The sequence below is a fragment of the Diceros bicornis genome, chromosome 8 (genome assembly GCF_020826845.1).
Source record: "Diceros bicornis minor isolate mBicDic1 chromosome 8, mDicBic1.mat.cur, whole genome shotgun sequence".
Lineage (NCBI taxonomy): Eukaryota > Metazoa > Chordata > Mammalia > Perissodactyla > Rhinocerotidae > Diceros > Diceros bicornis.
Genome location: NC_080747.1, coordinates 58,336,490 through 58,351,962, shown reverse-complemented (window position 1 = coordinate 58,351,962; position 15,473 = coordinate 58,336,490). Strand labels below are relative to the sequence as shown.

Here is a 15,473-nt window from a genome sequence, read left to right as displayed (position 1 = left end):
TTCCTCACCAAAAAAAAAAAAAAAAAAGAAGAAAGATTTGCTTCTTTTTATTAGAGATTCTATTTAAAAATGGGGGTCAAGATGGGGTCCTGAATCACCTCTGTAAGAAACATGGGTTCAGCTAAGGCATAAACTTAATTTCTTAAAATAGTAAAAAACTAACAATAACTCCTATGGAACCATGTTACAATTTTACCAACTTTAAAGGAAAAAAAACCAACCTTTAAATACAAAGAAATACAATGTTTATTTTCTATTGCAGTTCTTATTTCTAAGAAAACTAAGTACATTTTACAAGCACAGATAAATAATTCTGTAATCTAAATTTCAAATCCAAAAGCAAAGAAAGAATTGACAAAATGTACTCTCATGCAAAGAACTGCCCATTTATCACCATTCGGGGAAAATAGGTGTGTGTGTGTGTGTGTGTGTACGCATGTGTATCTATACACATAGTACGTGTGCTTGACTCATACACAAATGGCTAAGTTGGAAAAGGTCAGTCTTTGAAAACTGTTCCTAGAAAATGGATTTATTCAGGCAAATTTTTATATGAGTTACTGTACATATTTTTATATACCATAAGATTGGTTATGAACATAAGACCATTTTGTTTATTTTTTTTCCAGAAAGAGCTTTCAGTACATATTTGTTTAGAATATTCTTAGAAAGAATTGAAGCGCAAAGCCACAGAAAGCAACAGTAGTTCAATATACAACACAGTAGAGTGAAAATCATCACACTAGCTCTTGTCAAATCTCTTTGCTATTGGTAGCTTCTCCTAATTCCTCTATCATTAATTCCTGCTTGGGTTTTTCAGCACTTTTCCTGCAAAGCCAATTTTTCTCATGTGGGTTTTGAATTGTGGGTTCCTGGGCTAACTGACAAGATGTATTTATGACTACATTGTTTTTAGCTCTTAGGGCGTAGGCTTCCTTGGGTGTTGCTCTTTTTTGGCAGAGCTGGAGGTGAAAAGCATCTTGGAAACCACGGCGAAAATTCTCATTGAAAAAACCATAAACGATGGGGTTGATGCTGCTGTTGCAAAAGGCCAGCCAGTGTGCAAAAGGGTAGACATAGCCATGGATGACCTGCAGTTCATTTGGAGACAGGTCAGCATAGTCTGAGAGCATCATCAGAGTCCACAGGGGCAGCCAGGAGAGAATGAAAAGCAAGGCCACAATCAGGAGCATCTTAATGACCTTCTGCTTCTTCTTGGACACCAGGTGCCACTGTTCCTGGTTTTCCTTCCCTGTGTGGGGCACTGACACCTTGAAGAGTGAAATTCCAATCCTTCCATACATGATGACGATGAGAGACAGGGGAGCCAAGTAGATGTTGGCAAACAGCACAGTGGTGTAGATCTTCCTCATTTCTTGTTTTGGCCAGTCTTCTCGGCACCAGTAGACTGGGCTGGTTTTATTCTGGTAGTCGAGTTTCACTCGGAAATATTTATCTTCTTGAATATGTAACGTTATTGCAGATGGAGACATAATGGCGATGGCCAGGACCCAGATGATCACAATAATGACAAATGCAGTTTTGATAGTGAGCTTTGGTTTAAAAGGGTAAACAACACAGCGGAACCTGCAATTAAAGGCAAATATCAGTGAGGCATTGATTATGACCGAGTTGTGAATAAAATTTATTTAAGTAATTACAGTCTCCCACCCACATTCCCCTCAAAAACATAGAAAGTTACCGTTAGTAGTAGAAAGGCATACATTGCCATTTTCTGTAATTGATATTTGAGATAAATTTCAATTAAAAATATGACTAAGTGGAGTATATCAGACACTACTAATAGTAAAAGTAATAGTGGTAACTAGCATATATGGAACACGAATATTTAACATTCTGTTCCAGGCTCTTTCCCATTGGTTTGCATCAACTGTCTCTTTAACCTTCCCCATTTAAAAGATGGGAAAATGCGCTTAGAAACGGTAAAAAATCTTGCCCATTATTACACATGATTTTTACACAGGTAATTTGGCTCCAGAGCCCATATTCTTAAACTATCCTTCATGCCCTTCTGCGGTCCCCTCCACCATTATCTGGCAACTTGCTTTGGCCAATTGAACGTAAGCGGAAGCACGAGTGGTTTCAGGTACAACACAGGAGCAGGAGACCCACGCAGAGGCACCTAGCCAATCCACAGCATTGTGAGAAATATTACAGCATTATTGTTTTAAGCCAAACAGTGTTTTGGTGATTTGTTTCACAGCTGTAAGAGTCTGCGAGTTTCCACTATGAGTTCTGATTCTGTGCCTTCCCGATGTTCTACGTTCTCTGGTGAGCATGGAAATTCAACATCAGCATGTAGTGTAAGTCTGATTCATTTTACTGCTATTTTGTTATTGTGATTCTTGACGTTGTTATTATTGGTACTCATTATGTTAATCGTGAGATAATCATACGGTGTTTATAATCACGGTATAATCACAGGATAATAATGTGTTTAATCTTCTTTCATTTTGTGACGACACTATAAACCTGAAATGTTATGAAAATTAGTATGTTCCAGATCTGCAGATATGGGAAGTTAGAGTTTTTAAGTAGCCCAGCAGTAACTCCAAATTAATTTATCTGACATATCTTCATATAATGACTAGTTAGCTTGAGCTTTCACTGCTCTGTTTTCCTCCTTAGGAACTCCTTCATTACATGTGTAAGTCTTCTGTCTTAGCATCCAAGTTTTACTCTAGTCTTCTAATTAGTGAATCCTCCATTAAATTATGGGTAACTTCATAGGCACAGTGCTAGGTATTCTGCTTTTTTTATAAACCAACTATTGGGGCTTCAAATATTACTTTTTCACTTATTCATTCGACAAATACATATGTATTCAGAGAGGCAAAGATGAACAAGATAGAAAATGATCCCTGCCAGGAAATAGTCAATGGAAGTATTGTGTAATTGTGCTAAAATCATGCTAGACTTTTGGACTTCACCAGTGCCTTAGTCTGGGTTCTCCCAGGAAACAGAACCAACAGGGTGTATAAATATATAGAAAGAAATTTATTATAAGAAATTGGCTCATGTGATTACAGAGGTTGAGAAGCCTCAAGAGCTGCAGTTGGTAAAGTGAAGACCCAGGGGAGTCAATGGTGTAGTTCCAGCTCAAGTCTGAAGGCCTGAGAACCAGGAGAGCCACTGACACCAGTTCCAGTCTGAAAGCCAGCAGGCTCGAGACTCCAGAAGAGCTGATGTTTCAGTTGAAGTCTGAAGGCAGGAGAAGACTGATGTTCCAGCTCAAAAAGTCAGGCAGGAGGAGTTCTTGCCTACTTGCAGGAGGATTAGCCTTTTTTGTTCTATTTGGGCCTTCAACTGATTGGATAAGGCCCACCCACAGCAAGGAGGGCAATATGTTTTACTCAGTCTACTGATTCAAATGTCAGTCTCATCAAAAACACCCTCACAGACACACTCAGAATAAAGTTTGATCAAATATCTGGGGACCCTGTGGCTCAGTTAAGTTCACACATAAAATTAATTATCACAGCCAGTTAGAAAAAAATCTCAGTATCCTATCTGAAGCAACAAAGGATAGTGGCCTGGTTCAGGACCAGTTAGTACCCAAAACTGATGGGACTTGAAGAGTGGCTACATAGAAGTTGAAGAGAGAAGGAAGTTTCAGGCATAAATCTCAAGATTTTCATTTGAACTGGATGAGTGATCCAGCCATTCACTGATTGGGGAAAATGAGAAAATGAGCTGATTTTTTTGTTTAGTTTTTTTGGGGGAATGGTAGTGAAGACAAATTCAGTTCTGGGCATGTTGAGTTTGAGATGCTTGTTGGATGTAGAGGTGAAGTTACCCAGTAGGTATTTTGAACATAAGTATAAAATTCTGGAGAAATAGATTTTAAAGTTTTTTCTTTGTAATTTGGCTGCATCCCAGAGCTGACTCTGAGAAAAGCATTCAGTTCAAGTAGTTTAGATAGAGATAAAAGTGTGGTGGTTTTAAAATATGTCCAAATTTTTGACAGTCCTTCCAAATTCTATTCCTTTCTCCTTGAATATGGGCTGTGCTGCAGAGCCCAGGGGGAGAAACCAGACAGAGTGCCTGAGAAGCCCCAGCTCTATCTTCTAGCTGTCCAAGTCTTCCAGTCTAGGCCCAAAGAAGAGAGTGAGAGGCCCTTCCGCCCTGGCCTTGGAGCTCCCCACCTGATGCCAAGTGGAGTAGAGACAAGCTATATGCGCTGAGCCTGCTGTCATTTTAAGCCACTAAGTGGTTTGTTTTGGGAGGTGACTCATTATATAACAATAGATAACTGAAACTATAGAGAAGTGATACATGGATGGGAAGGCAGATAGTAAAGAGTATAATTTAAACCATCAGTAACAGCAGGTGACTATATTTTCATCACTTTTTAAGACATAAAACATTACAGATACAGTTGAAATTCTCTTGGTAGATCTTCTCAATCCTATTCCTCTTCCTCTTTCCCTAGAAATCCTGAGGTTGCTATGTACCCTTCCTGTCAATGTGTTTCTATAGCATGAGTCTGCATCTATAACATTTTGAATTTTATATGATGGCACCATATTCTATGTATCATTATGTAACTTCTTTTTTGAGATTATATGCTTTTGAGATTTATGTATTTTTATATATGTTGACCTACTTCATTAATTTTAACCACTCTACAGTTATCCATCAAATAAATATAGCATGACATTTATTATTCTAACCTCACTTACTGTTTAGAATGAATAGCAATGTTTCTGTATAGGAGGCATGCTAGAAACAGTGAAAAAGGAATTTAGGGATATTTAATACTAAATATAATGTGGAAGCAAACTTGATAAGCTCAGGATGCAAGTAGAAAACGCAAAGGATATTATAGTTTTTTATTCACTGTCAAGATGACATATATAATTATATAATTAAGGTATAGAATTTATTATAAACATTCACATCAAAATAACTTTAACAGTAGTAGTACTACTTACTAGTATAAAATGAGTATAAGTATTAGTATAAATAAGTAGCATGTAAAAAATAATTTAGTATAATAATAGTAACAGGATATAGTAAATTTGGAAATAATTAGCTCCCAAATTTTAATGTAAAAAGATATCTTTGGCATATAGTGGTTAGCATATGTTTAAATTCTATTCCCTTTATCTGTAAACCAGATAAACTAGATCTACATGATAGGTTCTTGGAAATAGATTAAAACATTGTAAATAATGATGCAAATAATAGATTAATATTAAAAATAGAATCTACCAAGTTGTTTTTGATGTCAGCAATTCTATTGCATTTCATGTTTTTTTAAACACACTCTCTCTCTATTATACGTGTTATTGATTGATTGTTTTGTTTTGTTTTGTTTTGTTTTTTGCTGAGGAAGATTCACCCTGAGCTAACATCTGTGCCAATCTTCCTCTATTTTGCATGTGGGTCACCATCACAGCATGCCCACCAACAAGTGATGTAGGTCCGCGCCAGGGAACTGAACCTGGAGAAGTGGAGAGCGCCCAACTTAACCACTAGGCCACAGGGTTGGCTCCTGGTTGTTTTCTTCTTTGGACCAATTTCTCCACTTAGGGAAACATCTTCCAGGTCAGTTTCCCTCTCAAATATCTCTGAAATGCCATTGCCGCTGTCTTAGTAGATGTGTGCATCCTCTCCCATCTGAGTTGTTAACAAAAGTTTTTTAGCTGCTCTCCCTTTCTCTAATCTTACACAACTCTAAACCCTTTCTACCTGTTTTTCTAAAATGGAAATGTAGTCACTTTCCCCCTGTTTAAAAGACTTCAGTAGTTCCCTATTGACTTCAGGACAAAATTTAAACTTTTTAAAATGGAAGATAGGCCCATAGAAAATCTACTTCTTGCCCCTTTCTATGGCCTAATGTCCCACTCCAGCCTCCCATGTTCCAGCTGAACTGCCTCTCTGCACATCTTTGGACAAAAGCCCTCCTATTTCAAGTGACCTATACATATCCCTGTCTTCAGAGATGTCCTTTCCCCCATTCTTCCCATGGTAAATTTCTAATCCCTCAAGATTTAGACAGATATCACCTCTTCTGGGAGCCCACCACTCCCGTCCTGACTGGTAACTTGATCACGCTCTTCTTTGCACAGCTGTTGTCTACTGGACCCACATTAGGAACGTTATCTGCAAGTATTTGTTAATGTGTCTGTCTGTCTCTACCAGACTGTGGATTTCTTGAAGAGCACTTTGTCTGATTTGTTTTAGATGCTACACAACCCAGCCCAAGATCTGGCACAACCGACAATATGTGTAAATGAATGTATTAATGAATTTTATCTTATAAGATGGATAAAATTTCAGATTATTTCAGCACATTTACATTTTTACCATTAGAAAATTCAAGATTCTAGTTTGAAAAATAGTAATATTATACTATTATGGACTGCATATTTGTGTCCCTTCAAAATTCATGTTGAAACCCTAACCCTCAATGAGATGGTATTAGGATGTGGGACCTTCGGGAGGTAATTAGATTTAGATAGGGTCAAGAGGGTGGAGTCCTCCTGATGAGATTAGTGCCCTTTTAAGAAGAGAAAGAGACTAGAGCTACTGCTGTCTACCACGTGAGGATACAACGAAAAGATGGCTTTCTACAAACCAGGAAGAGATCTCTCACCAGACACTGAATCTACCGGCCTCCTGATCTTGGACTTCAGAACTGTGAGAAATCAATTTCTGTTGTTCAAGCCACACAGTCTATGGTATCTCATTATAGCAGCCTGAATTAAGACATGTATCATCCCATATTATTTAATTTTAAGATATAGAAATTTCAGTAGCTTTATTTTCTTATTACTGAATCTTTGTTAGACATAAGCCTTGCTTTTAAAGGGGTGAATATTATGGACACAATTTTGGGCAGATATACCCAAGTTTATCACTTTTCTCTGGTTTAGTGGATTAGATGCAGACATGCCTGTTTTTCTGGACTCAGGTTTTGGTGCCGACCTACCTGTCCACTGCGATTGCAACTAAAGTAAAGACGGAAGTCGCAACCGATACTCCCTGGACGAATCCACTAATCTTGCACATTGTGCTTCCAAATGGCCATCCTGAAAAGGAAATGGAACAGTTAGTCTTTGAAAAGATCATACATGTTTTTTAATTTCACTGAAAATATGAACAGAAAGGCATGAAATCAAGACTGAAGCAACTGTTTCCCAAATGATATCCAGGGAACAATCAATGTTTCCCATTATTTTCATTAATGTCATCTCCACAGCCCGGTTTTTCAGTATACTAATAATAATGTCAAAACTTATATAGTAGTTACAACATTCTAGGCACTGTAATAAGTGCTTTGCATCTATTAATATGTCTAATCCCCACAGCAAGCTTTTGAACCCTTTATTTTTCTCCTCATGATATAGACTAGGTAACAAACCCACAAATATCACATATCTTGCCACACAGCTAGTTGGCAGCATATTAAGGATTTGAACCCTAGCAGTATGGTTCTAGAGTCCAAACCATTAACTCTTATGCAATAACGCCCTTTAAATAATAAAACAGGAAGAATATTGGTTTCTAACTTGGAAATGTACCCTATAAATTATGAGGAGTCAGGAGTTATATGCAGAATAAATAAAGTTAATACTCATTTGTATATAATGTAATGAGACAATTTACCTCAGAGATACTGTGTTATGGAGTGAATGTTTGTGTCCCTCCTCCCTAAATTCATATATTGAAGTCTTAACCCCCAATGTGATGGTATTTGGAGATGGGGCCTTTGGAAAATAATTAGGTTTAGATGAGGTCGTGAGAGTGGTGCCCAAATGATGGGATTACTGCCCTTATAAGAAGAGGAAGAGAGAGACAGAGAGATGTCTCTCTCCACACGCATGAACTGAGGAAAGGCCACATGAGCACAGAGCAAGAAGGTGGCTGTCTACAAACCAGGAAAATGACCCTCACCAAAACCTGACCCTGCTGGCACCCTGATCTCTAGCTTCTAGACTCCAGAATGGTAAGAAAATAAATGTCTGTTGTTTAAACCACCCAGTCTATGGTATTTTGTTATAGTAGCTAAGCTGACTAAAACATTCTTTGAGAATAAAGAGCACTTTGCATGAACAAAAGCAGTCTGTTTGAATTATTTCATAACTGAGCCTCAGCTACCAGGCTGTTTATAAAATGAATGAGTAAAATTATTATAGCAGTTTAATATTTTAAACACCCATCTGCTATTACAGGAAAGTAATAATATTCTTCCACTAACAAATATTCTAGTTTCCCAAAAGATAAATGCTGCATATTTCCCAGATCTTAAAAATTTATGTCTTAAAAAATATTCTACAATTTATTTTTAAAAATATTCTTATCTAGTTTAAAATATTCCCAATAACCTAAATAATCCAAGTATATCTGAATAAAACATTTTATTATCTATGCAGACCTTCTTAAAATAGGTGCTTGCCTGACTCTACGGAATAGAAATCAAAAGAGAGCATGTCTTTCCGGTCCTAAAATTTGTTTGGTTGCTATAGTATTATTTTTCCACAAAAATGCAAAAAGGAGTGTGTACAGCCATTGGTTGAAAATGGAAGAATAAGCACATGATTGATCTCATCTCTCTCACTAACCTCCACTGAAATGACAGCGCTAGGGCCAAAAGAACATAAATCCAGAGGAACTGAGGTGCTGCATACTACTGAATGTAAAGTTGGGAAAACAACACAAGCGACTGAATTCTGTATAAATGCAATCAGATGCCACTGGCTTTTCCCCAGGTAGGCAGAAGAAAGGAAGTTCCTCTCTAAGGAGGTGGAAGCACAGGGGCTCTAGACTGAGTCACCAGGTGCAGGTGGAGGAGGTGCCACAAAGACGTAGAAGGAATAAGTGAAAATACATGCTCTGCATGCAAGACCACTGGCCCAGAGACCCACTCAGCAACGTCATGCAGCAGCCAGCCTGCTATTCCTTTGGCAGTAGATCAGAGAATTTCCTTCTGGGGCAAGTGAGCCTTCCAAGAACACTGACATGCAGATTTTGACAGTTGTGGCCAATAAATGGCCCAGACTAATGAAACTGAGAGTGGGCCTACCCTCAAACCCCAGGTATGCAGAGGTTTAAAGCATCCACACAGTGCCTCACTCTGAACACAAGCAGCTATAGCAATTGACATTAGGGAAACCTCAAGCATAAAAGAAAGCAACTAAAACAAATAGGAAGAAAGAAACTTAGGAGAAAAACCAATATGAATCAGATAGATGAAAAATGAAAAACCCAAAAAAATTATTACTAATAACCTCAGAGATACAACACATTTTATCTATGAAACGTGCATGATAGTATAAGGAACATGCAGAAAATAAAAATAGCTCAAAGAATTTAAAATATGATAACAGAAACGAACAACTCAAAGTCTGGAAGAGAAAGTTGAGAAAATCTTTTAAAGTAAAACAATAAGAAGCAGTAAACAGAAGAAAAAGATAAAAAAAGAGTAACTAGAACTTCCAATATCTGGTTAATATGAGTTGAAGAAAGGAAAATGGAAAAGAACTCTACAAGGATATTCCCCAGAATTGAAGAGCATTCTATTTTTTGGTTGAAAGGACCTAATGTGTGCCTAGCGCAATAAATGAAAAATAAAAAGACTTGTCCAAGGCATCAATGCCTGAAATTCAGAACACTGGGGATAAAGAGAAGCCCTAAGAGTTCTCAGGAAGACAAACAAAATACAAATCATGAGTAAAGAGGCAAGAGTCAAACGGCATTAGACGTTTCAGCAGTAACACCAAGTTTCTCAGCAGTAACCACAGAGTAATCTCTTTAAAAATTTTGAGGGGAAAAAACGTCCAGCCTGGGATACTTTATACAGCTAACTCTAATCAAGCGTGAGGGCAGAATAAAGATATTTGCAGACATGCAAGATTTCAAACATTTTACCTCAATGCACCCTTTCTCAGGAAGCTGACAGAGGAATAAACCAAGAAAGAAGAAGAAATGGCTCAGAAAACAGCAGATTGAGCACAAAGAGAAGTGAAGAGAATTGTTAGGGTCTCAGAGCAGTAGCTGAGCTCCTGGAGGATAACAGGAGGCGTGGAGAGCAACAGGAGGATAGAGAGCTCCAGGAGTGTATCTCCAGGAAAAAGACGCAAGTTAAGGTTACCTGATATGTTTGAAGATATTAACAAGAAATTGACACTCCTGGAAGAGAACTTGAGGATACATTGCAGATAGGTACACACCAAAAACTAAACAAATCAAAATATGATGCCCTTAGCAAATCCAGGAAAACAAAAAAAAACATTTTACAAAAGCGAAATTGATATAGCTTTCTACATGGCTCAGTAGGGGTAATTTACATAAATAATAGGAATGTATACTCTGAATATTGATTTAAGCAAAAACTATAATATAATTATATTGAGATAATGAGAGGAGGTAAAGAGTGTGAAAAACACATTTGTGTTTGTATGATAGAAAAGGATTATGAGAACTAAATTGCATCTTCTACAGTTTGAACATAACACATTAAAATGAAAGCATGCTATTTAGAAATATGGTAGTAATTACCAAAAATAAAGGCAAATAATGCTGAAAGTGGCTGCTTTCTGGGAATGGGAATCAGGGTAATGCACATGGAAAAATTTTAAAGTAATTTAATTTAATTATAAATGTTTATGGGGAAATGTTGGGAGTATTTCTTATTGGTGAAATAAGTTTCTTGAGAGCAATAATAGTAATTTTTTATCAATTCTTTCACTTTCTTTTTGTCTAACACAGTATCTTAAAAATGTACATCCTGAATATATATTGTTTTCAATGATAAGCATCACAAAAACACAGAATGCAGTATATGATGATAGAATAGGCACTCTATAAATTCTCCCTCACTCCCACTCCAGAGAAAGGAAGGAAACAGATAAACTCTAAACAGAAACCTCCTGTTCTTCAGTGAACTGATGCTGAATGCTGTGAAGGGATAAGAAGTAGGATATGGCTCATGCTCCTCTAAATATTTTTGACATGATACTATTGTTTCTTTTTTTTTTCTGTGAGGAGATCAGCCCTGTGCTAACATCTGTCAATCCTCCTCTTTTTTTTTGCTGAGGAAGACTGGCCCTGGGCTAACATCCGTGCCCATCTTCCTCCACTTTATATGAGATGCTGCTACAGCATGGCTTGCCAAGCAGTGCGTGGGTGCGCACCTGGGATCCGAACCAGTGAACCCTGGGCCTCCGCAGCGGAGCGTCTGCACGTAACCACTTGCGCCACCGGGCCAGCCCCTATTGTTTCATTTTTTTATACAGATTTGGAATATGAATATCTTGAGTATTGTTCATTAATTAATACCAAAATATTTATTACACAAGTACTATGTGCCAAAACTATACTCGGAGCTGTAGATACACTGTTCCTGTACTTCTGGAGTGTATAAGGTAGTGCGAAAGAAGTAGTGGTAATGTGGGCCCAGAAGTACTTGAGGGTGGTACCCTAGCCATTATTTCTGTTGCACATGCAAATTACCACTGATGAAACTACCACTTTTTAAGAAATCATTGGGACTGCTGCTCCATGTTGGAAATCTCCCCAGATAACCACAAGAGGGCCTAAATATCTATCTATGTTAGATTGAAGACATTGCATCAATTGAAAACAGACTTACCAGTTCCTTGAACTTTACAGTCCGTAATATTCTCAGTAACATTTCTACCATATTATATATGCCCTAAACTGTGTTAAGAAAATTCAAAGTCTTCAGCAAGAAGTGCCAGATCACATTTTCTGATGACCTTCAATCAACGCTCTATAAAAATAACAGCTTCCACTCTTCATACCTGTCACTTGCTTTATTTTTCTCCATAAATCTTATTATTCTCTGACTGCTTATATATCTATTGTTTATTTTCTTTCTCCTCCTTTGGGGTGTAGACTTCATGAGGGCAGGTACCTGGAGCGGTTCTTGGAACTCCATAAATACTTGTGAATGAGTGGGTGACCCTGCCATGGCTGCAGGGATATGGGACAAACATTATCTCATATCATCTTGGCACCACTGCACGCAAGTCAACATACCTGCAATAATATTGTCCAGCAGCGTGACAGGCATACAGAATATGCCAACTAGTAAATCACTTATTGCCAGGTTCAAGATGAAGAGATTAGTGACTGTATGCATATGTTTGTTCCTAATGACAATAAAGCAAACCACTGTATTTCCCACCATGCACAGGAAGAAGATCAGAGAGTAGGAAATAATGAAGATTGCTGCCACTTGAGGCTCGTAAAGATAGTAGTTCACATAGAAAATATTAATTTCTGAGTTCAGATGGTGCTTTGTGTCATTGACACTCCAAATGTGATGCGAGTTTTCTGAAGAGTTTGAGTCCCACTTCTCCGTCATGATGAACCTGAACAAAGGACAGGCAGGAAAAAAAGCATAATTAGAAACCAGTAGAATATAAGTTCTGTGCCTGAGTTTAAGATGGACACTTTTAAAATGCTATGGAATTTTGATAGGCCTTGTATAATAATCCTTAAGTTTTGCGTGGAACTAAGTTATAAACAAGGCATTTGAATTATTAGGATTTTAATGAAGAGCATTTGAAAATTCCACATTGTGCTGTAACAATCGTTATTATATTTTATTTTCTCAGTGTACTTTATATTTCACTTCTTTATCATACTGTCTATTCATTGCAAAGTTTCGAGGGAAACTTTCCACAACTCCCCTTCATCCTGCCTCCAGATATCATAACCTGTCAAAACCTACTTGTTCTTTTAGGGCTAATTTACATGCCTCTAGCTTTCCTGATAATTGGAACAAGATGAGGTGTCTACATCGTCACAACTCCCATTGAGGTAAGCTTCTTGTATTTTCCTTATTCTGTTTTGACTCAGTTAATTGAATATTCTTTTTATACACTTCTATATGCAGACATGGCCACCAGACTGTGAATTTCTTAAAAGAAGTCTAGGCTTCTTGCCTTGGTTTCACTTAGCATAATTCCATTCACATAGCATGTAGACAATAAATATTTTTATTTAGAATCTATATATCTTAATGTAGACATTTCAATAGACTCTTGTGTGTTGTAGGTCCCCAAGAACACTCTCAGGTTTGGTGATTTACTAGAAGGGCTATAGGACTCAGCATATAGTGTATTCATAGCTAATATTTATTATAGCAAAAGGATACGAAGTAAAATCAGCAAATAAAAAGGCACATGGGGTAAAATCTGCAGGAAACCAGGCACAAGAGTCCTCTCTCAGTAGAGTCACACAGGACACACTTAATTCTTCCAGCAATGAGTTTGACAACATGTGAGAAGTGTTGTCCACCAGGGAAGCTCATTAGAGACTCAATGCCCAAGATTTTTAATTGGAGAGTGGTCATATGGCACCTTCTTCCTAGCATGTATCAAAATTCCAGACTCCTGGATAGAAAGTAGGTGTGCAGCATGAACTATATTGTTTATACAAACAGATTATGCATAGTGAGCCACTCTTGTCATTTAAGGGAATTTTATATCAGTATAGGGAACTGTTCATGATTTAAGTTCCCAGACTCTGGCCAAGGGCCAACCTTGCATGCAGGCCTTCCTAAAGATAGCAGTCCCAGGCCTGCTTGTTAACTCTTTTTTGTGTACCTTATAAATTATTTGGACAGAAGGCTATACGTACCTTTAAATGAAAATGGATTTGACAGTGGACTTATACAATTGAGCTCCCATATTCACTTTTTTGGAGTAGTTTCAAGGACTGTCAATCAGTGAGGATAAATTCAAATGGTTCTCTACAGGTAGATAATCAGATCCCAGTTTGCAGAAGATTGAGGCATTTAGTGGCCTCATTATCACTTTGCATTTTCCAGTCTTTCACCAAGTACATATTTCTATCATTTTAAGAGAGCGTGTTTATTCTTGTAAAATAAGGATTGAGATGTGTCTTATTCACTTGTGATACCACTTTGGATAGTTTTATCTTTGTATTTTAGGTACAGGGAAGAGTAAACAAGATAGGTTACTAATATAAAATAAGGTGATAAAAGAGGATTCTTTTTTCCAATAGCTCCCATTATTCTGTCATTTTATTTCTTCCCTTTCCTCTAATCTTTAAAACTCATCTTTGCTTCTCTGTATTTCATATCCCTATCCCCAAATAAAAACAAAAATGAAAAATGAAAAGCAAAGGGAGTGTGGGATGGGGTGGGGGCTTGGAGAGGAGTAGAAGAAAGGAATTTGAGTGGGACTAGATGTATTCTGCTATTCAGAGTCAAACTGAGAATGTCTCTGGGGTCCAGACCCTGGCATCGAGAATACCTGCCAGCTTGATAAAAATCATTTCAGTCAAGTCTCCGAAAGAAAAGCATTTACACATATATTGAGAGATATTTGTACCTGAGGCAAGGAAACATTATAAATACAAATGAGAACTAGGTAGCCAAAAGTTACTGATAGGAAACATCCATCCATGGATTCAGTTAGAGCTGGAAAACATATGGGTAGAATATATCATAGGACATAATGCTGTATAGTTCCATTTTCTTTTTTCTTATACCCTAGCTTAAAGCAACCACATTTCCAAAGCAGATACGCATCCATGGTGTATCTGTTGAGATAACGGTGTTAGGAAGATTGAGATGAAGCAAGGTTTCAAAACCTTCCTGTGCATTAGCTTAAAGACCCTGTCAGTTGTTTGAGAAAGAAGTGTCTCTTTTTCTCTTCTTCCTGATTAAAAAAGCTTTAAATGATGTCGACCCCTGGTTGAATATCTTTTAAGACCAGAATTATTTAAAGTGTGCTCTGTGAATCACATTAATGTTATAGATGAAATAATATAAAGACTAAGAAAATTGTCTATACTAGTTTCAGGAAGGCAAATTTACACTCTGCCCATACTGATGATTCAAAAGTTTTGGAATATTTCATTAAAAATGTGTAATGTCTTTTTAATAACAGAAAGTCTGAACTTTACGAGTTAGTACTTTACATGTTGAATAAATGAATTGTAAGCATAAACCATTTTACCACTAGTTAGTCTTATATTCTTTGCTAGGAGAATGAGCCTTGTCTATTTAGAGTTTTTAACAGGATATTCCTGTGTAAGTATTGCTTATAGTAAATAAACCCAGAATCTATGAATTTATGAGGTATGACTCCCTAGAGAATGTCATTTGAGTTGGGATATAAAATGGAGATATTTCATGGACTGAACACTCACTGTGCTGTGTTAGGTAATATCACAAAACCTTACTCAGAGACCTCATCTATTATTCTTGGCCAGAGACTGACCATCTAATGCAGGAAGAGGGGTCCTAAGGAGCCACCCTCAATGTCCCAGACCCTCTTTGAATAAGCCCCTTGATTGCCTATGTCCTTGAAATTATTAGTAGGGCATGAAAATGCCCTACTAAAATCAGAGTAAGATCTCTGATTTTAAAAAAAGTAATTCAGGGGCCGGCCCAGTGGCGCAAGCGGTTAAGTGCACGCGCTCTGCTGCGGCGGCCCGGGGTTCGC

At 37.4% G+C, this 15,473-nt stretch overlaps 1 protein-coding gene across 1 annotated transcript in view; it reads right to left on the bottom strand.

Annotated features, from left to right (window-relative positions):
* Window positions 1–251: 251 nt before the first annotated feature.
* The window catches only part of NPFFR2 (neuropeptide FF receptor 2), a 78,525-nt gene continuing 63,303 nt past the window's right edge, over window positions 252–15,473 (bottom strand). Inside the window, exons 2-4 of the mRNA XM_058547243.1 lie at window positions 12,031–12,365; window positions 6,959–7,058; window positions 252–1,587 (exon numbers count right to left, since the gene is read on the bottom strand). Coding sequence (XP_058403226.1) covers window positions 753–1,587; window positions 6,959–7,058; window positions 12,031–12,365 — 1,270 coding nt within the window. The 3' untranslated portion in view covers window positions 252–752. The remainder of the gene's footprint in view (window positions 1,588–6,958; window positions 7,059–12,030; window positions 12,366–15,473) is intronic.